This window comes from Panthera pardus, unplaced genomic scaffold (genome assembly GCF_024362965.1).
Source record: "Panthera pardus isolate Hobbes unplaced genomic scaffold, ASM2436296v1 HiC_scaffold_16, whole genome shotgun sequence".
NCBI classification, from domain to species: domain Eukaryota; kingdom Metazoa; phylum Chordata; class Mammalia; order Carnivora; family Felidae; genus Panthera; species Panthera pardus.
This window is the reverse complement of record NW_026526721.1, coordinates 77,339,615-77,365,059: the sequence shown is the minus strand read 5'-3', so window position 1 is coordinate 77,365,059 and position 25,445 is coordinate 77,339,615. Positions and strand designations below refer to the sequence as shown.

The 25,445-nt window shown below is 39.4% G+C and overlaps 1 protein-coding gene across 10 annotated transcripts in view; it reads left to right on the top strand.

The window, feature by feature from the left end:
• The window catches only part of TP63 (tumor protein p63), a 231,123-nt gene that overhangs the window by 191,057 nt on the left and 14,621 nt on the right, over nt 1-25,445 (top strand). For 7 of the 10 annotated variants that reach the window (XM_019463496.2, XM_019463494.2, XM_019463497.2 and 4 more), the window contains 6 exons: nt 4,789-4,975; nt 7,520-7,635; nt 8,405-8,514; nt 9,183-9,319; nt 11,388-11,470; nt 13,772-13,908. In XM_019463496.2, coding sequence (XP_019319041.1) covers nt 4,789-4,975; nt 7,520-7,635; nt 8,405-8,514; nt 9,183-9,319; nt 11,388-11,470; nt 13,772-13,908 — 770 coding nt within the window. Of the gene's footprint in view, nt 1-4,788; nt 4,976-7,519; nt 7,636-8,404; nt 8,515-9,182; nt 9,320-11,387; nt 11,471-13,771; nt 13,909-20,154; nt 21,588-25,445 lie in introns of those variants that run through there. The other 3 variants (XM_019463495.2, XM_019463502.2, XM_019463503.2) reach the window with 2 other exon arrangements.

Sequence of the window (25,445 nt, the reverse complement as noted above, 5' to 3'; positions counted from 1 at the left end):
GTATCTGGAACATATGAAGAACTTTTTCAACTCAAATTAAGAATACAAACAACCCAATTATAAAATTAAAATTTAAGGGATGCCGGATGGCTAAGTGGGTTAAGCGTCAACTCTTGATTTCAGGCCAAGTCATAATCTCAGTTTGTGAGATCAAGCCCCGCGTCAGGCTCTGTACAGCACGGAGCCTGCTTGGGATTCTCTTTCTACTTCTCTCTCTACCCCTTCCCTACTTGCAATCTTTCTCTCTCTCAAAGTAAATAAGTAAACTTAAAAAAGTTAAAATTCAAGAAGTATGAAAGATTTGAACACTTTAAAAAAGAATAGTAAATAAGTATATGAAATAGTATAAAATGAATATAAATCTATTTATATTTTTAATTTTTTACTTTAATTTATTTATATAAAATATTTATATTTAAAATTTTTATTATATAAAAATATAAATGAAGTACATGAAATAAGTATATGAAAAGACACTCAACATCAGTAATCGTCGGGGAAATGCTAATTTAAAACACAATAAGAACCATATATACCTGCTAGAATGGCATTAACATGGACAATAACAAGTGCTGATGAGGACGTGACACCTTCATACACTGCTGGTGACAATGTAAAGTGACACAGTCTCTTTGTAAAACAGTTTGGCAGTTTCTTATAAAGTCAAGCATACACATACTAAACAATCATACTTCCAGGTCCCTATCCAGAAAAATGAGAACATGTGTCCTCACTAAGATTTGTGTATGAATGTTCGTAAGAGTTGTATTCATAGTAAATACAAACTGGAAATAAATGATGAATTGACAAATAATGGAATTTCATTAAATATGAAATGCTGATGCAGGCAAACATGTGGATGAGCATTATGCTAAGTGAAAAGAAGCCAGGCATCTAAGATTATATACTGTATCATTCCATTTCTGTAAAATTCTGGCCAAGTGCAGTGAGAGAAAGCGGGTACATGGTTGCTTAGGAAGAGATCAGGGAGAGAATTAACTGTAAAAGGGCAAAAGATACTCTTGATGAATAGGGTGTTGGCGGTGATGGTTACACAACTGAGTGCATTTGTCAAAAGTCATCAGCTTGTATACTTAAAATTGGTATATTTTGTAGTAAGTTATACCTCAAAGCTGATTACAACAAAGAATACAGACCCAAAAGAAGAAATTAGACCTTAGAATTCAAGAATGTCAAGTCAGTGTTGGGAGTGGTTTAGAGGTAGATTTTAGAAGTCCCAGGGAGAAAGAGAGAGACATTAAGAGAAACCAGATGTGTTTCAGTTTCCACCCTGTGCCAGCTTAAATTACCAGTGTATTCTAGAATATTGGCATAGATCAGATTCCCATTTTTTGTGGTCATGCAGAAGCCTGGGAAATTGGTGACAGTGGGCTATTTGGTAGAGGATAAGGGAAATGGGCAAGTGTAAAGAATTATGAATACACTATAGGCCAGGGAGCCCGAATTTAGTGCTGGAAAAATATTAAACATCATCACAGGTTGGATTGGCCAGTAAAAGAAACAGAATAGCAGAAGCTTGGCTTTGTAAAGAACCAAGCATGCCAGGCCTCTTCAGCTTCAGCCCCTCTAGTTACTGAACAGCAGGCCTAGTAGTTTAACCAGAAGCAGTAATCAAAGGGATCTTGGCCCTGGTCTGATATTTAGATTTAGATTTGGATTTAGTCAATATGAAACCTGCATCATTAAAACTGGAAAATGTGGTCTATAGTACTAGACGCAGTCCTAGCAGAGGGCTAGGACTAAATTGTCCTCGCTTGGTGTGGAGAACAGAGGAAGAACATGAGTTGTTCTAGACCGAGTGGCATGATTGAATTGTGGGTGATGAGTGTAACGTGTTTGAGCCATTAAGATGTCTGCATGAGTAGAACACATGGGAGGTGAATGTATTAGGAGGGTGCGGGGAGGGACTGAGAGAGAGATGGGGTCAGAACACAAAAGGGCCTTAATAAACCATGTGAAAGTTCAGGGCCTCCTACGTGAATTCCCCTGAGCTGTAACAAGAGTGCTAACACACAGCTACCAGCTAGCTGGTAGTATAGCCTCCAAGGACGACCTCCTCCTCATCCAGGACTTTTCCAGCTCTATTGCTTGCTCCCTCTCTCTGCAGTTCAGTGAGCAAACATTATTGCACTGAGAAATAAAGAGGAATGGTTGATGGTGAGTCAACCGCTGTTGAGCCCATTTTAATGTTAGAGAAGATTGTATACCTTTTAAGTTGGTTCAGAAAATAGTCATGCTGTTGGGAAATAGAAAAATGCAAAAGTACACGAATTGGCACTGCTGAGCCAAGAGAAATAGAGACAAGGAACCGTTGTTAAAAGGCCGGGACTAGGACTCTTCTACACTGGTTGCTAACCAGCTCTCCTTGGTGACCTCAGGCTAGTCCTCTCCATGCCTCAATTTTCTTATCTATAAAATGGGGATAATAATGCTGTTTCATTATCTGTTATCTGCGATTCTGAAATCCCAAGAGCTCCCAAAACCCCAAGTTGGTTTGGTTCGGTTTTAGTTTCGTGGAGTTTGTGGTAGATTCATTTGGTGGTGAAATCTAGCCTGAACTCTGAGGCCTTATGCTTATTTCCCAGTTGGTGTGAATGTTCATGAATTCCGAAGTAATGCTAAGGTTTGATCATGGGGCGCTGACCTAAATGCTGCTGGAGGTGTCTATAATATATGCTATAGGAACTCTACTCCCTTTCTAAAATCAAAACGGTTCTGGACTCTAAAACATCTGACCCCAAGGGTTTCAGATAAGAGATTGTATACCTGTAATACCTTCCTCATAGGGTTGTGTGAGGATTGCATTTCTGACAACAGAACTCAGGAAATGGTAAAGCTATGATTATTTATCGTTATTCAGACTCAGAAATTAGATTCCCTCCCCCCATCCCTGAGAACGAGTGAGGATTAATACCTGATGATGCCTACATTTGTTTTTAGTACTTTCACATTTTAGTATATCAGTTATTGAAATGGTATATGTTTTTTAACTGTCCTATTCTGAAGACTTATCCTTCTTTTTTTGCAGTCTTTACATACTTGGGTAGGTATCTTATATGCCTTCAGGTGACAAACTTATTTTTCAGTCATTTTTCCTAAGGTGAACCTTATGAAACCCATGGTTAGATTATATATCTCCTAACTAAAACACACAAACAGCTATGCTTCTTTTCTGCGAGTTCTCAGTAAAAGTGAGTTCTTAACACATCCCAAGGCAGTGCCTTTGTTTTGTAAAGTCATTGGTTAAAAAACACTAGCACAAAAATATTCTTCTAGATTCCATTCAGTGTCTCCCAAGTAGAATTTTATTTTTGTGGTCAATTTTTGGCATGCTCCCTATTTCTTCAGGCTATATAAAACCCTTTTGCTGTGTTTAATCCTTGACCTGTGGGCATGGAGAGCTGATTATGCAACACATTTCTAGCATTAGGAAATTTTTAACTGAAAATTTCATATACTAAAAGGCTTGGGATGAAAAGAAGGATTCTTTAAATAAAATATTTCAAAAGGAAAGAGATAAAATGATTATTTTAAATGTACGTTTTAGTAGGACATTTGCCTTTTGTCAGAGTTGGGTTGAAACATATCAGTAATAAATCTTTTTGCCATTCTGGCTCCTGGTCCCCAGTGTCTTTCCCCTGGGAGAATGTCATTGCGAACTGAGTGTGTGTGTGTGTGTGTGTGTGTGTGTGTGTGTGTGTGTGTGTCTGTGTGTGTTTACCTTTGTTTGGGTGTTACTAGGTGCCCCACTCTTGGCTGGCAATTCTGGTGCCTGGGTGGTTTCACTTTAGCAGCAGAATGAGAAGGAAATACCATGATGGGGAATTGACACAGAGGATCGGGACGCTAAGATTTAATAGAATGTAGGGATTGGAATGGAGACTTCTACATTGGTTCAGAGACGGGGAGAGGAAGAAGCACAGGATAGGGCTTTTTTTCTTCTATTTGGTTCTAAGTCTCATGCTTTCTTCCCTATTTTGCCAGTTCTACAACCAGCCAGCCAACCAACCAACTACTGAATTTCCTTTCCCTGCAGAAGGATTTATGGGCAGGAAACATTTCAGTCACTTATGAGTGAAGAGTTCTGTATCTTGATGGCTTTTGCACCATGATTTGTGGCATTACAACAGGCCTGTCCTTTTTCATGAGAGTATAGAGCCAAATGGCCCCTGTCAGCTTTCTCATGGTCTCAGGCTATGACAGGAGAACATAAGTACAGTAGTTTGGGAGAATTTTTGCTTTGTAATTTTCTAGTTGGTTGACCTTGGGTAAGATCTCTTTACTCTCTGCCAGATATTCCATTCCATCTTAATTTTTCCATAAATCCTATTTCCTCTGAGTCTCTCTAGAGTCTTGTAAGGGCAGGGTAAATTACAATCTCTGAAATATTACTCAGTACATGAAAACACTGTTTTTTCCATTTAGTTTCTGGAACTCCATAAAAGTGTTTGTGGTATTAATTATTTAAACCCCTCTGAGACTCAATTTCTTTATCCTAAAGATAACAGGAAATAATGGCATAAATATGTTTTGATAAATGCAAATTCTTCTTTTGCCATGGGATTGTATTTAAAGTAGGAAAAATGATTAATTTGATTGATGAATATAACTTCTTCTAATAAGAATCCTCGCTGTCGTGTATGTAGTAGCCAACTGTGAACATACATCTGTACAAAGTGAACATGTTGTCCTTATTCTGATTTGGAAAGTAATGGTATCTCCTGTTGGTTCTTTCCTTCCTGCCACCATTGGCCCATCTCTAAGCAGTATTCCACTGAACTGAAGAAACTCTACTGCCAAATTGCAAAGACATGTCCCATCCAGATCAAGGTGATGACCCCACCACCACAGGGCGCTGTCATCCGTGCCATGCCTGTCTACAAGAAGGCTGAACATGTCACCGAGGTGGTGAAACGGTGCCCCAACCACGAACTGAGCCGTGAATTCAATGAGGGTAAGAATTAGGGTTGGTGGCTGTTTAGCTAAGCTCTTTGAATATAGAGATCCTGTGGAGATTTTTCTTTGGAACCCATTGACTGGGTTCCAATCTGTGTAATCCGATGGCAGGTCAGTCTACCTTTATGTCTAATGGGCTGTTTGAGAAAAATGATAAACTTGTGGCTTCCATAATGATTGGACAGTTTAATTTCATATTGGTGATTACTAGATGACCTGGACTTGCCTCTCCAGTCCCTACTACTTCCCTCATTTTTCTCTTTTATCCTTTTTTTGAATGAGAGAATGTAGAAGGGACAACCTGACTTCCGATTTGTCCAGCCCAGGCAATGGCAACCCTCAGCTTTAGTGCCTTTCCTAGAGTGATTATTAAGATTATATCAATTCTGATCAGGAAGGGTAAGTGGAGGAAGCATCAAAGGTGAGAAACATGAAAAAACAGAAGAGGAAAGTGGGAGAGATGAAAAAGGAATGAAGATGAATAATGGATAAAAGGAATAAATAGAAGATCTAGGACATAAGCTGGGAGGTGGGACAGCAAAGTAAAGGACTATGGATCAGGGAACAGGTATCTTGGGGTCTCCTTTAAGCTTTGTGTCCATAGAAATGTCAGGCCCCAAGTTCTGAGCCTCATATCCAACAAGGGCTTTACAAAGGAGGTCACTATTTCCATAGGTTCTCTTACACTGAATATTCTAAGGTTCTATGAAAGGAGGCTAGGTAAGGAGCAGAGGAAAGTGGAAAGGAAGGACAAGAGAACACATAAATATTCACCAAAGAGTGATCTGGGTGCAGAGGCTTGCAAGTTAGGATACTTTAGATAGAAAATATATTAAAAATAGAAATATTGGTAGGTAGCTAGTATGGATGTAGGAATAGATAGTGAAGAAAAATTAATGGAGGAAGAAAAAGAGTGGGTAGAAATTTCAAAAGAGAAAGTTAAAACCCTCCCACCTTAACACAACTACTTTTTACAAATTAACTTCTAGTCCTTGTCTACATGGCCTCATTTTCAATACCTTTCTTTTAAAAAAAGGAGTATTTATTTTGAGAGAGAGAGAGCATGTGCATGTATGCCAGTGGGGGAGAGGCAGAGAGAGAGAGAGAGAGAGAGAGAGAAAGAGAGAGAGAGAGAATCCCAAGTAGGGTTAGATCTCACAAACCGTAAGATCATGACCTGAGCCATAATCAAGAGTCAGAGGCTTAACAGACTGAGCCACCCAGGCTCCCCTCAATACCTTTCTATCTTGTTTTTCACTTAACAGTATGCCTTAAAGAGTATTCCTTATATGTAGACTCCATTATAGGTTTCTATAACTGTCCTTGATCCATCAAGATGATACAACTATATTTTGTTTTCTTTTGCTTTCTCATTGTTTGACATGATAGCTATTTTTAGTTTTTGCCAAATAGGTGATTCTTCAGAGAGCATTTTCACACTTAATGTTTGACTTTTATTGAGTATAAAATTGTATAGAATGGTAATATGTATCCAAATGTTAACAACACCCTTATGGCTCCCAATTCTCAGATCATCTTCTTTCCTTTGGAGCTCTGTCAGGTATCCCAATTTTGTGAAATCTGGCCTATGCTCATTTTTATTTTATTTTTTTTTAAGTTTTATTTACTTATTTTAAGAGAGATTGGGGGGTGTGGAGAGAACGAACATGAATTGGGGAGGAGCAGAGAGAGAGGGAGAGAGAGAATCCCAAGCAGGCTCCACACTGTCAGCAAAGAGCCTGATGCAGGGCATGATCTGACAAACTGTAAGATTATGACTTGAGCCAAAATCAAAACATGGCTGCTTACCTGACTGAGCCACCTAAGCACCCCTGGCCTATACTCTTTTAAAGCATGCTTCCTTTTTCTTATTCTCCTACCTGGAGCTCTTTCAGCACCACAAAGCCAATGAATTTATCTTTATGACCAAAGCAAGTGTAAAACCAGGTGCCTGGCTGGCTCAATCAGTAGAGTATGCAACTGTTGATCTCAGGATCATGAGTTCAAGTCCGACACTGGGTGTAGATCTTAAAAAAAAAAAAAAAAAAAAAAAAAAAAAAAAAGCAGGTGTAAATATGGATACTTTGTAGCAGAGAAAATAATAGGCAGTGAAATGCTTATCCTTATTGAATTTTTTTGCTAGTCAATTTGAGGGAAGCATCTTCTCTCAAGCTGAGTTGTCTTTTTTAAATTAATCCTTTTCCTTCCATTTCCCATGGAAGTTAACAGAATCACCTCTATGGATCAGGGCAGAGACATAGTCATGGAGTACTGTGAAAGCTTGAATTATTTACCTTAAGCACCAGAAACAAAGGACTATTCCTTAAATATAGATGAGCATTCCAGCCATTTCTATTGCTACAAAGGTACACCTTCATTTATTAGATATCTGGCAATGAGATCTGTTCCTTTTTCCAAGGATGTGTATTTTCTGTATTAAACAAACTATTTCTTTAGCCACCAATATTTTGTCCATGCAGCTTCATTTTTTTTAAATTTGGAAGGCAAAGAACTAACTATTTTGTCTTTCTCTGTTCTGCAGGACAGATTGCTCCTCCTAGTCATTTGATTCGAGTAGAAGGGAACAGCCATGCCCAGTATGTAGAAGACCCCATCACAGGAAGACAGAGTGTGTTGGTACCTTATGAACCACCCCAGGTAAAAAGATAAGTACTGGGCTGACTTAGGAGAGCATTAGTGTGTTTTGAGCATCTATTTCTGCCTTAGTCTTTGTCATCAAATACAAAAGTTTTTGTATCTCCCCTCTTCCGCTTTATTATAGACTGTCTATCTCCTTAAGAACTCTTTAATTTGCACTAAGTTAACTTGGTAACATTGCTCTGTGCCCCTGTTCCCAGACCGGTTCTGTGGGAAGAACACTGGAGCAGTGAAACCAGAGTCTTTTGGTTTGCTGGCTTGCTGTGTGGACCTTTAGCCTGTGACTTTCCCTCTCTAAACTTCAGTTGACTCACCCATAAATGACCACTTAGGACTAGGTGATTTTTAATCCTGAGGGCCTTTTCAGCTCCACAGTGTTATTTATGGAAGTCTACATTTAAATCTGTGTTGCACTGTTTTATTCACATAGGGGAAATATCCCTGGGGTGTTGCTGTTGTTATGGGTAATTTTTTCATCCCCCCCCATTTGAATTGGGTGATAGGGATTAGCTTACAAATGAATAGGATCAAAAATTAATATTTTTAAAGCCTATTTCACCTAATGTAGTGTCCAATGTTCCAAACATTAGCTTTAAGTTTCCCAAGAGGCAAGGCAAAGAGGAATCTACAATGGGTTTTAGAATTTGTCTCCCTAGAGGAAAGCATATCACCTCATCAGAAGTGAGTTGGTTACACAGAACTGTGAAGGAAGAAAGAACATCAGTTCAAATCAGTGTTAACCCAGATTCTTTTTTCCTCCTGTGTTCAGGTTGGCACTGAATTCACGACAGTCCTGTACAATTTCATGTGTAACAGCAGTTGTGTTGGAGGGATGAACCGCCGTCCAATTTTAATCATTGTTACTCTGGAAACCAGAGAGTAAGTGGCATATGTGGAATTGTCATTCTGTAAAACACCGTGGGCAGAGGGCAAAGTGAAATTGTGTTTGCTCTCTCATTAACTTCCCATGTATAGCAAAGAGCTAACCTTGATTTTGTCCTTTGTGCTTTAAATCCTGGCTGCAAACACTGACATAAAAGATCTAAGAAGGTGGAGGCAGAACAGGGTGCATTAAAGTAGAGGGGAGAAAAGAACCAGGAAGGCATGCAAGTCACTTTATACCTGAATTCTTGACATTTGACTACAGTAGTTTCTGATTAGACAGTGTTTGTTTTCATGTGGCTTCCAAGGCAGTTAATAACTTCTTTGAGTAAGTCTGGGCTGCCTAAGGGGGTTTTATCCAGAGACATCCACAAGCTCAACTCAACTGTCCTTCAAAATCTGTAGTTAAATCCAACTGTTCAGTGAATGGCTTGGGGGTTCTTTGCGGAACAAATGGAATCATATTTACTAATGTTGTTTGTGGCATGCAAGCATTTTTGTGTTCTGCCAAGCGCTTCTGGGTCCATTCTCGGAGCAGCGATGAGTGAACTGGTGGTCATGGTGGATGGGTGATGGCCAGCATCAGAAATGGAAATGAGAGAATTCCAGGGCTTTTAAGGGTCTTTTCAATTTCGCCCTTTCTCTCCCTCTTCTCTGATTCCTAGTGGGCAAGTCCTGGGCCGACGCTGCTTTGAGGCCAGGATCTGTGCTTGCCCAGGGAGAGACAGGAAGGCGGATGAAGACAGCATCAGGAAGCAGCAAGTCTCGGACAGCGCAAAGAACGGTGACGGTACGAAGCGCCGTAAGTAGCTGTAGTAGCCAAATGGGGTAGGGCTAAATTTTCTGCAAATGTGGGGACTAGGAGCGACATTTGGGAAGCTGCATAATAAGACCTCAAGGCTTTAGGGGCAAGTATGACTTGAGGCCCCACAGCCAGTGCAAACTGCTGTCCCATTGATGGAGGTGCTGAAATGGACGCCAGCTGTGCACCACAGCTTTACAAAAGCAAATCCTCATTGTGAGGATTTCTTAGTCCAGCGGTCCTAAAACTGTGACTCCCAGACCAGTAGCATCAGCATTATCTTGAAACTGGGTAGAAATGCAAATTCTTAGTTCCCAGACTTTGTGAATCAGAAACTCTGGGTGTCAGCTACTGATGTCAGTTGACTTCTCTGTAATTGAGCATCAGGGCTGAAAATAGCATCTACCTACCTAATGAACTCCTGGGAATAGTGAGATTTAAGAATATATTTCACAAAGCACAGTCTGGGGACTCTGAAGATCTGGGTTGCATTGAATTTTGACAGTTCTTGGGGCCTTGGGGCCTCAGTTACCTCATTTACAGTAAGGCTAACGATTTAGGTCGCTGTTTTCAAACTTCTTTTGTTAAGCATTAAAAGCTTTTTTTTTTTTTGCTTTAATGAAATATGTCAAAAAACCTAAAATGCATACAGATTAAAGCAGAGTGACTCTATTTGAAGGGGACGGGAGTAGGGGATCGTCTGTGGCTCCATGCTCTGCTCACAACCATCCCTTGCCCATGTGGTACAGCCCCAGAGGGGCCCAGACCTCCAGGGAACAAAGTGTGAAAACCACTGATCTGCATGCCCGTCTGATTGCGAAGTTGATTCTAGGAGGTGCCCCATGTCAGCCTGTTATCACTACAGCAAGTATTTTAAAATACACCACCCTATGACTTATATCATGAAAAAAACATTTTAATCTTATTTGGATTAGTATTCCGAAGATATATAAATTGTATTGTGTTATAACAGCTACTCATCATCAACTTGTAACTGTTCAGTATGATTTTCCCTCCTGTTAGGGCCCTTCTTTCCCTGATTATTTCTCAAAAAAGTATGTGTGTATATATGTATATACATATATATGGCATTATTTGCCCTTTTGTTAGGCTCCTTCTCTCCCTGATTATTTCTCAAAAAAGTATATATGTATGTTTGACATATATCTTACATATGTACTTTTTATAGTATTATTTGCCCTTCTTGTTAGACTCCTTTTCTCCCTAATTATTCCTCAAAAAAGTGTGTGTGTGTGTGTGTGTGTGTGTGTGTGTGTATACAGATATATGTATACAGATATATGTATATATATGTATATATCTGTATACATATACATATACACACACACACATACATGCCTTTACTTTGTATACATACACATATGAAGAAAGTTATATCCCCACCCTAATTTTGCTCTTGAGTCTGTCTGGTGGTATAGCTTCTATATGCTTCCCTGAGCACCTCAGTTACCTACAAATTAGTAACTTTTAGTAAGAATAGATGATCTTAGCTTCGGTAAAAGGATCAGCTCTATATCCTGGATATATGGTGTAGTTGCTAATTTTGGAAACCTTAGGGATTTATGCGCTCCATTCACTCACTTTCCCAAAGGGAAAACAGCCCTGGAAATGAGACTGCATGTCTGAAGTTCCGTGATGTATGCACTACCACGAGCGGGCTGAACACACAAGCTGAATGCATGGCCAAGACAACTTCCACAACACACATTTCCCTCCTTGGAAGACAAATGATCTGAAACATGAAACACCAAACCAATTTATCTTCCTTTCCTTAACAGCTGTTCGCAGACGCAGGCCAGCAAGACACAGGGATGCCTGCACATGACTTAGGCCAGCTCCCCTAAGTCTTCCTTTTGCTCACTCCCCTCCCCCACCTCATGATTGTTAGGTGTGCCCTTAATGCAAACTCGATTATCAGCAAGTAAATGGAGGTTTAGGACTGGCAACTCAAATCTCACAGGTCTTGCGGAGGCTACTCTCTGTTTAATGAATGTATTAGTGCTTCAGAAATGTTCCCAGGATGAAACTTGCATTTTCCCTCCACTAGCTTTTCGTCAGAACACACACGGCATCCAGATGACATCCATCAAAAAACGGAGATCCCCAGATGATGAGCTGTTATATTTACCAGTGAGTCTCCTTTGAATATTCACAATTACTTCATTTTACCTTCTCTGAATGAGCTCTTCCTCTGTGTCATCTTATTATCTGTGACAATGAGAAAGGGGTGGTGGTGATGAGGGAGATAAAACAGGGAGAAGCTATTGTTTGAAAAATCAGGAAATGATCCCTTTCTTCCCCAATGTTGAAATACGTCAGTAGTGCAGGCTCCTCTCCCGCTACCCATCCAGCCAAAGTTATTGTTCTAATATAATTTTTCTTACCCAAATATTTATTATTAATTTGCAGTTCATTGTTTAAGAATCCTAAGATTCTCCTAGACAGCATGGTCATGCCATATTGTCACCAAGACTGAAATTTTGCCAGACAGAGTTCACAGATCTGACAGTACAACAATTCCAGACTCGACTGTGACTTCTTTTAGGAAGTGCTATAAAGAAGGCCAAGCAAGACAGAGTCCTCAGTTACGTGTGAATGTCCAGGAGACTCAGCCCAGTTGCTGTGTAACAGCACTGTTCATTCCTACAAGGAACATGAGTCTTCTTACAGTCGCTGAGGCTCCCTGTCTTCGACTATGGTTGAAGTTTGTTGGATTCTTATGACCTTAGGTTTTGGCCATCTAGAGTGGCAGTCAAGTCTTGGTAACGAGTATAACCCTTGACGCCATCTTGACTGACCTGAGAGCCAGGCAAGGAAGGCCAGGAGATCTGACTGGGAGCTGCCACCCTGTATGGAAGCTAAAGCAAACCAACAGGTTTGGGTGTGCCATACCTGCTTCCCTACCTTCTTTGGGCCCTGACCTTCAGGGCAATAGACTGCTTGCTAGTAAAACAATCAGGCAGTGAGTTAGCCAAGATTCTCGGTGTCTTTTTTCTCAGGCTACATATGGAAACTGACTTGTGAACTTTAAGTTAAACATTTTCCTGATATCCCATGTATTCCAAAAGACCTAATGTGTTTTCAGTTGCTGAGATAGGAACCACTTGAGAAGCTGTTTTTAATGAAATTTCAGTTTGTGCTAAGGAAGGAGGTCCTGTGTAATCAGTTACATCTTGAACGTGCAGTGAAGAATTAGCCACAGTGGATTGTGTGAATTAAAAAAAGAGGGGGGGAAGCTTTTAATTTCACATGAATTTAGTTGGTGTCTGTTGGGGTGGCAAATATGCTAGGCCTTTAGCATTTGCAGATCAGTAGAATACAACTCTTACCTTCAAAGAGCTTGCCTTCTAGCGAGGAGACAGTTAGGATATAATGAAATAATTGCCTCTGGAGTATCAGGCATGATGCAGTAGCAGCACCTAGAAAGGACAGAAGACTCGTGAAAAGACTGAGTGAGGTCAGCGGGGAGCTTCGCAGAGGTGATCACAGAGCTGGGGCAAGTAAGAGTTAAGGGAGAGGAAACCTTTCCATTTCTGACTTCTGACAAACCCTGCCTCTCATCCTCAGGGAGGGGACTGGGGTGAGGCAAGTAAAATGCCTAGGGTGCAGAATTTAAATAAGCACTCACTCTTGGGGCCCTGCAAGTGCTCACGGGCCCTGCTTGCCTTGCTCCAGTCCTGGTCCTGCTCATACTTTTAAACCCTTTTCAGAGACTCTTTTAAAGAGAGAAGAAGCCTATTTTGCCTCAGCTGAATGCCTTTCAGAGATATTTAATTACAGCTCATTCCCATTATTTTGGGTAGTTTTGTCTTCTAAAATCCCTGCAAATGCTATCTTAAATACTGAATCATTGCTCGTGGGGAAATATAGGATTAAGTTCCCGTGAGCCTCTGGGCACCACATTTTCAGCAGCCCATCAGTAAAGACACCTTATTTAATATATACTATTGATTCATTTTAACACTGAACTCATGACCAACAGCACTATAACTTGTGCCTACATGAAGCTGATCTAACACATTTTCTCCTTAAGGCCCACTACAGCCTTCTGGCACCTGAAGTATTAGACAGCACTTCAGCACTACCCTTGGGGACCACTTTAGAGAACAGGTTCACCAACAAAAACCACAAAAATGTGCAAAATGTGGCAGTAAAGAGACCATGGAAAGGATACTTGTTTGCAGCAGGAACTGTGAAACAAGATGGTGGAGCACGCCCTTGTTCTCCTGAGCAACCAAAATGTGTTGCTCTGCGCACGTCCACAAATGACCACAGGGCACCACCCCCAGTACCGATGTTCACGTCACCAGTGAACATTAGCGAGCAGGCAGATTCGTCAATGCAGAATGCACAGATAAAGACGATTGACTGTACTGCTAATTGTTCTAGAGTTCTTCATGCTTCCTTCTCCTTCCTGTGTCCTTCATGTAGGTGAGGGGCCGTGAGACCTATGAAATGCTGTTGAAGATCAAAGAGTCCCTGGAACTCATGCAGTACCTTCCTCAGCACACAATCGAGACATACAGGCAACAACAGCAGCAACAGCACCAACATTTACTTCAGAAACAGTGAGTGTGTTGATGTGTCATTTTAGGAGGTATGAGTAACAGTGGCTGTTTGTTTGGGGTAGAAGCAAGGCAATGGGTGGATGGCGTAGAAGAGGCCGTGAGGCAGCAGAACATGAGAGGTTCACATGAGCTGGTACGGGGCCCCTTCTTTAGTTTCGACCACCTTCTAAGTTTCTTTCCATACCTTTAGGAGTTCCACCCGGCTTCTGAAATGAAGCTAAACCATTTCAAGTGAGTTACAGAGACTCCTACAGAGAGAGTTTGTTCTCTCCACGCCTCAACCATACATCTCTATCAATAGAAGAATTTTGGGTATACAGGCTATTCTAGTAACAATGTGTATATTTTAAAACACGTAAACTTGCCTTATCCCAGTGGATTGTCCTGTACCTTTCTGGGGATGCAAACAACCCACTTTTGGGAAAACCATAGTAGACTGGGGTTAGCGCCTAGGTTTTCCTCCAAGTGACTTATCTGAGCACTGTGTTGAGGATTCTGAGACCCAGTGTGTGCTCATTGGGAAACTGCCCGGATGCAACAGGGCGAAGTGGAGTCTTATTGTCAGGTTTCAGCATCTCTGTTCTAGGTTGTCTTCCAACAATACATTTTTACATACATTGGGCCAGAGTTTGCAACCATATTAGAATCAGCATGCAACCTATTTATATGTTGATTTTTACCTTGACTCTTGGATCTTTAATGCTATTGTTTTGTGACTAATCAGAATAGCATAGCTCTTATGGGAGAAAGGAAAGTTATCAAGTCAAGACTCTGTTGATCTGTGGTTAAGAATACTCCCTTGTTACCTTCAGTAAGATATTGTGTCTATACTGAAAATATTGCCAGAGTCTCTGTAGATAATGTAAAATGTCTAAGTAATTCAAACATTTGACTCTACTCTCCAGACAAAAAGAAATGAAGCCAAAACCATCTTGCCTAAGGCAAATTTTGTCTTTTACAGCAAATGAACAATAAATAATGGTTAATTTCTGATATATTATTAGCAACTATACAGAACTACAGAAAGTGAAAGAAAGAGGTCTCTCATTCTTTTTTTTTTTTTTTTTTTTTTAATCAACATAAATGCAGCTGAGGAGTTGGGCTGCATCTGGGATAGTCAGGAGGCAACCTCTGAGCACCCCTGCCTGTGGCATATGGGGTGAGCAGCAGAGGGGTGGAAAAGAACTGTGCTCTCCCTTAAAAGACTTCAGGCTTGTTGAGCATTGAAGACCTTTTTTGCCTGGAAGGGATCCCACCATTTACTTTGAGCATGAAGTTTTGCAAATCATAATTATAAAGTTTTATAGTAAGGCTGAGTGGGAAGTTTAATCAGGAGTTTTCTTGGGGACACAGAATATCCCAAAGGAGAATGAGAAATCAGGGTTGCAAACAGAATTCCCATTGCCAATCCTACATATTCTTTAGGATATCAGAAGAAAATGTATGTTAATATATTCAAGTTTAAAGCCGATTTAGTTCTTGTCAAATCATACAGCAAGGATCAAAGAAACAGACCCGTAACATCACTTACAGACCGAGTGAGGATAAGTACCTTTTCCCAAATATGCATGCCCTGGTATTAAAAAAACACTCGGAAATTGCCTCCAGTGCACTCTGGAAATGTTTGGCTCAGCCAAAATGAACTCAGAAAGATTACATAGTAGCATATCATGCTGAACTAGTTACTCTGTGATAGTCCTTCCTGCCTTTCCCCCAGTTAACAGAAAAAGTACTGTCAAGCCACATTGATACTTATTAAATGATGTGGTTTATAAAAGCCTGACCATCTAGCAAAGAGGTTGGCAAACTTTTTTTTTCCTGCAAAACACCAATAGTAAACATCTTCAGCTTTCTAGTCCATATGGTCTCTTGCAGCCAGCTGCCCAGTTCTGTCTGTGTAGCACAAAAGCAACCACAAACATTGTATAAATGAATGCGAGTGGCCACTAATTTTTATGGACACTAAAGCTTGAATTTCATATAATTTTCATATCATGATATAATCCTTCTTTTTCTTCTGAATTTTCACACCTTTTAAAAATGTAAAAACCATTCTTAGCCTATGGCCCAAAGTACATCCACTGTAGTTTGCCAGTTCTTGTTCTAGATAAATGAGTGGGATCATCTTTCATGCCTCTCAAAGCTCAGATTTTTTGCTAGAAATATTTGGAAGCTAATACATGTATCCTAAAGTAGAGAGGTATGAAAACGTTTTAGGAAAGCCTCCAGTGATTTTTAAAGTGGTATTTTGGCATCTACCAAAACGACAGCCTTTAACAGAAATCTCTTTTGTCTGAGAAAGTTAGGGATGCCCATCTGGACACAAAATATGGTTAGTGTTGTGACCTTATCATCAGCTAAGTCTAGAATAGTTGAGTTGATTCACCTAACAAACTTTTATTGAAGATCTGTTATGGGAAAGCATTACGGACAGAGGGAAAAGTTCCTACCTTTCCATAGTTTACAATTTAGTGGTGAATTCCTAATCAGACTACCGTTTGAATCCTAAGAAAGCTCTGGAAATTTATTCTGAGCATTGTATAAGTTAATAAGACAACTTTAAACAACTTCTCTAGATCATACCATAGAAGGAATAGTTTAGTGCCATAATTTTGGAGATTTGATAAACCAGGAAGCTCTACCTTAGTCAGCTGGGGGCATAAGCAATTTGTGTTCATTTACGTGGTGTACATGAGAATACATAACCCTGTGCTCCCACGTGAGGAGTTATCCAGCGCTTGTCGTCTGACTGGGTGGCATTGCTCTGAAGGGAAATTATTTTATAATTTGGATTTCATAAAGCAATCTATTTCATCAGAGAGAAACTGCATATTAAGCTTGTGTTATTTTTAAAAAGCCCCGAAGACATTAGAAACATATCATCCCTTTTTCGCATGTGTAGCCACAGATAAATAGTGAGGAAATAGTAGCCTTCCCCTTCCCTGGGGTGTCCATTTAAAAGCATCCTTGCATGTTTTTGAGTTACTATCTCACGGTGTGTAAGAGCTAACTTCAGTGTGGCGCCTTGTGCATGGAAGAATGTGACACTGCAAATGAAATCTTTGCAAAATATAGACATTTGGCTTCATTTTGTCTTTATTGTATCATATATACATGGGTCTCGAATGAGTAATACACATCTGCATAAATTCTCCAGTTGCTGCGTTCTTCCACTGGGTTTTTTTTTTTTCAGCTCTCTTGTTTATGTGTAAATCTCCAAGAAAGAGTGTGAATGACTAGACAAAGAAAAATGGAAATCTAATTCCCTGGCAATCATTTGAAAAGAAAAAAATCAGCTTGGAAAATGCCTATAATAGCCTGTGATTTCCTTTCTAAAAATATAGTACCAATTTTATGCTGGTAAGGGATCAATTTTGTGCTTTTCTTTTTAGTAGAGGGAAAATTAGTGGGAAGAAAATACACAGTTTCCACTAAGTGGCAATAAAATATTTTCAGCTGAGTTACTTCTGTTTCTCACTATGTGTTTTCTCTCTGCTTGCTTTTCATTTGTGCATGGTTTTCCTTTTTCAAAAATTCCTTCACAGTTACCTTCATGATCATAGGCTTTATGGAAAATAAATTTTACACTGAGTTTTTGTGAATCAAATTGGTATAGATATAAGTAGGCTTTATACACATTTGCAAAGAAGTGTGATTTTTGTTGATTTGCCCACATTGAAATAAAGATTCTGGGGTTATGTTTATAGAAACAAGAATCTCATGGGAGGACAAATTGGACCCATTCTTGACACTGGACTCTGCCTTCATATTTTCAAGGGACATTAACTCTTTTTTTTTAACAAAGAAACTACGGTTCTTTTTTTTTTTTTAAGTTTATTTATTTAGAGGGAGGGAAGAGAGCGAGCAAGCGAGCATGAGCAGGGGAGGTGCAGAGACAGAGAGCAAGAGAGAGAATCTCAAGCAGGCTTCGCACTGTTAGTGTGGAGCCCAACCCGGGGCTCGACCTCAGGAACCGTGAGATCACGACCTGAGCCGAGATCAAGAGTCAGACACTTAGCCAGCTGAGCCACCCAGGTGCCCCAACGGACATTAACTCTTAAGACAACTTTGCAGAAGCTACTTGAGACCTTTTTAGCAATCTTTTGATGTGTGCACTTTGGACCAATAGTATTGCTTTTTCATTTTTTTCCTGTAGTTTATCCTCCGTCTTGGCTTCCACCATGATCTCAGGTCAACATCATTTTGTTAAAATTATACTTAGCCTTACTCTTGTTTTCTCTTGGAAAATCATTTTCGAGTTTCTACAGTATGGATTTATTTTAATTGTAATACAAACGTGGCATCCTGAGGAGTGTTTCCTTCTCCTTGGTGATCCCTTGATGATTGTCGATTATCAGTAATACAGGTCAGAGAACAGTGGAGCATAGTGGGATCTGGAAGGTCATGGTTCTAATCTCATCCTACCATAGTTGGGGAAACTGAGGCCCAATGACTGTGCCTGTGATTTTATAACCAGTTTATAATCAAGGTGAGATGAAAGCCAGATCTGGAAGACACAGCTCTTTGCAGTGTTTTGTCTGCTTCATTGGTTAAGAAAGTTATAATAATAAAACTAAAATAAATATCTATGCCCACTTTTATATCTCTGTATCAGTCAGTTGGTATGTATCCTTGTGGTTTCAGTACAAAGCCTTACCTCTTTAAGCTCATTTGGCTATGGCTTTCTCTAAGAGTATTGGTATTTTTTCCTCAGATTACATAGCTGAGGGAGAAGCAAGCAATATTTTCAGCATTATCAACATAGGAGAGAGGAGAATACACAAATCTCTGTCTTGTTGATAGGTATGATTTAGACCATATTTCTAAGTTTGATTTAGAAATCCTTCATATGTCCAGAGTATTTGTTTGCAATTGCCAATCTCATAGAGGAAAAAACAGGTGGATATTGACAATTTCATTTGGTTCAACCTTCTCGGTCAAGGAACAACACAACTTTTACAGTTTATACAGGGTTACTTTTTGAACATCACAGCTCTGTTAGAAAGTTTTCAGGGCAGAGATTTATTAGCCATGAATTGGTAATGAGGAAAAACCTGTGGCTAATTGAATTCAGATAGATTAAATCACTTTTCTAAGTTCTCACGTCTCATTGCACCACTAATCTCAGTTCTAGATCTCAAAGTTTGGACCCTCGTGGTCCGTATTATATACTCTTGTCATAACTAAAAGATGATTCCTGTGTGTTGTCCCATCCAGTCCTTGCTCCAAGAGAAGCCCTAAAATGTAATCTCCAAACAAGAAGTCAGTTACAATTCTTTATCTGAGAGTAAATTGTGCCCCTACTAATTCATATTCTGGCGTATTCTTTAAGATGATCTCAATTCTTGCTGGTGAGATGTTTTACTGAATTCCAGCCCTAACCAAATAAAAATGGCTTTGTTCCTTTGTAAGGAATAACCAAATGTGACTCAAAGCCATCTGGGAAATAATTCCCAAACAGTTCATAGGGTTACACAATCTTGAGCAAAGTAAAAGGATCTGTTCCTGGCATCCTTGTGGCATAATTGATTTCTTAATTATGTAAAAGTTGCTTTCATGAGTTTGATATGTGCATTTGGAGGCCAAGTTTGTGACTGAAAGGATTAAGATATTTATCCACCTCAATCTGGGCACATACAACATGCTCATTAATAGTTCTTTACAAATACATGTGATGCAGTCCCCATACTGATAAGATCGTATTTCTTCATGCTTCGTAGTTAGGCTACACAGGAACAATAATGAGGTATCATAATTGGGCCAATGACATTTTATAAAAGATTAATGTTAATTCTTGTCTCTGCATTCCCTTTTCAAGTCATCGAGTCCAATGTGCCAAGCACTGTACTAAGTACCTTGACCTACCCTGACACGTTAGTCCTCAACTGAATCACTTGAAGAACTTGTTAAAAATATATATGCCTGGGCCCCAGCCTGGTCTCTGAGGGATCTTGTTTTTTTGTTTGTTTGTTTGTTTGTTTCTTTTTTAAAGTTCTATGGGTGATTCTGATAATTCTAGTGAACTACCACTACTTTATCTCATTTCTTCACAAAAATCTTGAGAGGAAGTCATCTCTGAGAAATTTTAAAGGAGGATAATGAGGAAGGAGCAAAAATAGCTTTGTAGGTCATTCTATTCTGTCTTACTGTGATCATGAAGGTAGGAGGGTATTTCTGTATTCAGTTGATGTGAATATATGAAGTCCTAAGTCTTCACCTCTTCTTTTCTCTGGTTCCTCTCTGCAGTCTCCTTTCAGCCTGCTTCAGGAATGAGCTTGTGGAGCCCCGGAGAGAAACCCCGAAACAGTCTGACGTCTTCTTTAGACATTCCAGCCCTCCAAACCGATCAGTGTACCCATAGACCACCCCCACCCCATATCTGTATTTTGAGCGTGTGTTTCTTGTGTGTCCATGTATGTGTGTGTGTGCGCGCGTGCACGTGTGTGTGTGTCCAGCCCTCGTAAGCAGAACTTGAAGACACTTTGGCTCAGAGACCCAACTGCTCAAAGGCATACAGCCAGTAGTGAGAAAATCTTTTGAAGGGACTCAAAACTTTACAAGAAAGGACATTTTCCACAGATTCTGCATCCTTATATCTAGCACTGGGCAGTCAGGAACCCCTGTGTTTGTCTGTGAGCTTTGTGTTTTTCTTAGAAGGGAGGGGCTCAGGTTGGAAAGAGGGGCATTAAGATGTTTATTGGAACCCTTTTGTTACCTTCTGTTGTGTTTCTAAAACTCATAAAGAAGCTTTTGAGCAGGTCTCAAACTTAAGATGTCTTTTTAAGAAAAGGAGAAAAAAGTTGTTATTGTCTGTGCATAAGAAAATTCTAGATGACTGAGAGCTTCAGTCAGGCCCTTTTAATGCTGGTCATGCAATAATATTACAAATAGTAACACACTGAAGTGTCAAGTGTACTGCTGGGCAGAGAGATGATAATTACTATAAGTAGCCAATGTGGGGGGATGTTCTTTTCTTCTTTTAGAGAGTTTGCATTATTAGTGTCCTCCCCTCAATATGTAGATAGAAAGTTCAGTAACACTGTGTTAGATCCTACCACTGCCACCTTGTTGGCATCTGATATGATAATCTTCCTTGCTCATGGAAACCCCGGGGCCCTACCCCGCAAGCGATTGTTAAGACCCCAAGGCAGATAAACCTAATCTGTCATTTTAATACGAGGGTAAAACCACCTCAGTAATATTATTCCAGGCAGTTAAAGATCATATTTCAATGGCCGAAATGGGGTTCAAAGGCCTCTCACCAAATCTATGACTAATTTGCTCATTGGAGCCCCTATCTCTCAGTCCTACCATGAAACTAGCCATATTGCTGATACTGTTCCAACTCCTTTGTCCAGGACACTTACATTTTATTTAAGTGATGTCCAGGTAGACAATGTGAAAATCTGAACTCCTGGTCTGAAACTTAAAGATAGAAAGAATAGATGATTTTTTTTTTTTTTTTGGCTCAAAGAGTTTAGAGAATCTATTGCTTTCCATTTTAGAAATGTATTTTAAAATAATAGTTTAAAGACTTGAAAACTCTCCCCCCACTTCTCCCCACACCAAATCACCAGCCCTTTATTCTGTGTCATCACAGCAATGATTTCTTGTTATTGAGGCTGTTGCTTTATGGATGTGTGATTTTAATTTTCAATAAACTTTTGCATCTTGGTTCATCTTGCAGTTTTTCTTTCTGTCTCTCTTGCTTTTTAATTCCTTAATCCTAGAATATTTTCCTATCAATGCTTGAAGTACCATGTGTGAGTTTAAGAACAAGAGTAATTGAACAATCCCTTCGGTTTTGTTCCACTTCTGTCAGTATTTGGTGTTTTTATTTAAGATGCTCTGTATTAAGGTCATCAGTTCTAAAAATAAATTTCAATGCCTACCTCAACTTGAAATATATTTTAGCCCTGTGGGTGTTTAATTTCACCATAAGGAGTCAGGTATTATACTATCATTTGCCTACCTCTCTGAACAGCTCTCGAGCTATATATGAAATTGCCAAACTTGAATCAAATCCAAATCCCAATCTATTAAATAATTCGGCTTCTGTGGCATGGGCATTAGCAAATCATCATCCAGAACTCTGTAGTGGAACCTGTTGTCCATTTTTGTTTTAATTACACTATGTTCTAATCTTTGAGTAATTATTTTTAAAAGCTTCAAAAACACTTGTTCTGAATAAAAATAAGTAATCTAGTAGCTTGAAAAAATACTTAAGAAAAAATTATCTTCAAGACAAAAGTATATTAGTAAAATCTGATGCACTCATTATGCTGTTGAGGTCTTTTCAAATAACTTTCCAATCCCCTTTTAAGGGGTTCACAAATCCCTAAAAGGGTTAATGAGTATGTTTAGTTTTTTTTTGCATTTGCTTTTTCTTTCACAAGTTTTTTTTCTTTCACCCCATTTTTATGCAAGTTTTTAATGCATGTATAGTGACTTATATAAATGTATATACTTGAACTAATGGAAAATATTGTATAATTTCAGTTGATCTATCTAGAGAATCAATGCCACCTTTTGTCTTTAGAAGCAAGATTACCCAACTGGAGGGTAAGGTTACTGGCAGGGCAGTCGTGGGCAAAATTTTGAGGAAGAACACTTCCTTTTCTGATGTCACATGGCTTCCCTTTTTTTTGACCTTCCTGAGATAGGGGGTATTTTGTTTTATCTTCATTATCTCTTTCCCCTCTCAAATTCTGCACTCCAGAAACAGTTTGCTGGACTAGATTTACCCTCAGGTATCACCAAATTCTACCAGAGAGTTGCTTTCTAACCAACAATGAAAGATTTAAGGCAAAAAAAAAAAAAAAGGAATCCTTTGGCGGAATTCTATATATCTCCATCAAGATGGAGATGACTTTGAATTTGTCTTTTCAAGAATTTGGGCTCTTTGCCATGGATATAGGCACAAGGCTTGTAATCAGGAAACCTGTGTTTTTCATCCTAAATGATTTAAGGTCACCTACAGCTCTGAGATACTGAATTGTTTTCTTAGCAATGTACACAGAAGCCTGAGCTGTTAAAGTTAAGACCTAGGACTTGACTTTTCCAGAATTTCTCCTCAAAACTAGAATTACATGAAACATGTCTTTCTACATCTCTGTTATGTTGGATTCCTGCAAAAATCTAAAGAAATCTGGAGAAAACAGCCTGAGGCTTACTCCTGGTTGTTTTTCTGAGGATTGCTACACTATCGCTTTTTTCGGTGTGTGTGTGTGTGTGTGTGTGTGTGTGTGTGTGTGTGTGCCTGCGCGTGCATGCACTGGGAGGGTGGAGGAGGGCAAGAAACCCATCACGTCACAGATCCTTATTGTCCTTGTATACTTTTTCCTTCTCTTCAGATTCCTCAATAATCCTTGGGACTTTCCACTCAATGACTGTGACATTATATGTGTAAGGGGGGTGGGGGGTAAGGTGGTTCTTCAAGGCCTTTAAATTGGTCACAGACTTATTCAGTCTTGCTCCCTTTTCCACAGCACATAGAGCTTATCAGAATACTCTTTGTATTTCACTGTATTTCAGGCATTGAAAACTTAATGGTAAACAGACTGCCCTGACCTTGCTCCCTGTGGCTTTAACCCTCTCTTCCACATTAAAGGAGAGGCAATCAGAATTTTTGACTTTTTGGCACTCTCTTATCCCCATTTATCCACTCACCCTAATTCCTGGACTTGTTCAAGAAAGAATAGTTTTCACCTCCTCCTGTTAATTCTTAAACTGATGCCTCTTACTCCCTTGACCAAAAACGAGAGTATTAAACATTTGCTACTGAGGGTAAGAGTAAAAAGAACCAAAGTTGCTTGAGCATCTACAAATTACGGGACAATGTCCAGGGCTCTCATATAATCTAATTTAATGTTTTCTTTTTAAAGAATATAATAGATTTTACTTTTTTATTTTTTTAATTATTTTTACAAATCTGGTATTACTGGGGCACCTGGGTGGCTCAGTTGGTGAAGGGTCTGACGCTTGATTGCGGCTCAGGTCATGAACTCAGGGTTCCTGGACTTGAGCACTCTGTCAGGCTCTGCGCTGACAGTGTGGAGACTGCTTGGGATTCTTTCCCTCCCTCTCTCTCTCTTCTCTCCTCTTGCATGCATGGGCTCGCTCTCTCTCCAAATAAATAAATAAACTTAAAAAAAAACCCTATTATTATTATTATTATTATTTGATAGAGAGAGCATGTGAGTGAAGGAGAGGAGGAGAGGAAAAGAGAGAGAGAGAATCTTAAGCAGGCTCCACCCTCGGAAGAGCCCCACACGGGGCTCGATCATGCCCTGAGCCGAAATCACAAGCTAGACGCTCAACCAACTGAGCCACTCAGGTGCCCCTCTATTATTTTTTTAATTGAAATATAGTTAACATATTATATTAGTTTCAGGTGTACAACACAGTGATTTGACATTTATATACACTACAGAATGCTCACCACATTAAGTGTAGTCACCATCTGTCACTATACAAAGTTATTACAGTATTATTGACTGTGTTCCTTATGCTGTACTTTGCATCCATGTGACATTTATCTTATAACTGGAAGTTTGTACCTTTTAATCCCCTTCACCTACTTAGCTCATTCCTCCAATCCTTGGTCCCTCTGGCAAATACCAGTTTGTTCTCTGTACTTATAAGTATGTTTTTGTTTTGTTTGTTCATTTATTTTACTTTTATATTCCACATATAGGTAAAATCATACAATATATTTTCCTATCTGACTTATTTCACTCAACATAATACCCTCTAGGTCCATTCATGTTGGCACAAATGGCAAGATCTCATTCTTTTTTATGAATGAGTAATATGTGATTGTATATATGCCGAATCTTTATCCACTCATGTATTGATAGACTGTTAGGTTGTTTCCATATTATTCCATGTTAGTCTTTATAGCAGCTTTTCTAGAGTAAGTATAATACCTGTTCTACAGATAAAGAAAATAAGACTCAAGAGCCTTGCATAACATCCAAAATCAATTAATTTGTGTCAAATCTAGAAGATGAACCTGGATGTTTTGTTTGACTCCAAATTTCATGTTCCTTCTTTGTTCATCTATGGTTTCTGAGCTAGCTTCCTAAAATAGTTTAGGCTGCTCATAATAAATGACCTAATAAAATGGTCAAAAATACAGACCTCAAAAAGAAACAGAGGAGAGAAGTGTAATAGGATTTGGAAGAAGGGATTTATTATGCTACAGCACGCAGGAAAAATGCAAAGCTTTAAAAAATATTTTTATTTTCCTAAAGGTGAATATTAATGGTTCAAGCAATGCTTCCATAAGCTCTTGCTTTGCATTTGACTGATTTGGGAAAATGGAAGAGAAAGAGAGAGGTATCTTTAGGCTGCAGAAGATCAACCTGCCCCTGGAGTCTGAACAGGGGGAATTTTTCCGCCTAGAGTGGGAAAAAATGGAAAAAGCACCTGGCAAAGCATCTCTTGGCCACTTTTCCCTGTGCTTCTCTGCACTTTGATATGGATTTACAAGTGTTCCTAAGTATATCCAACGTGCTAACTCTTAACACTAGGCT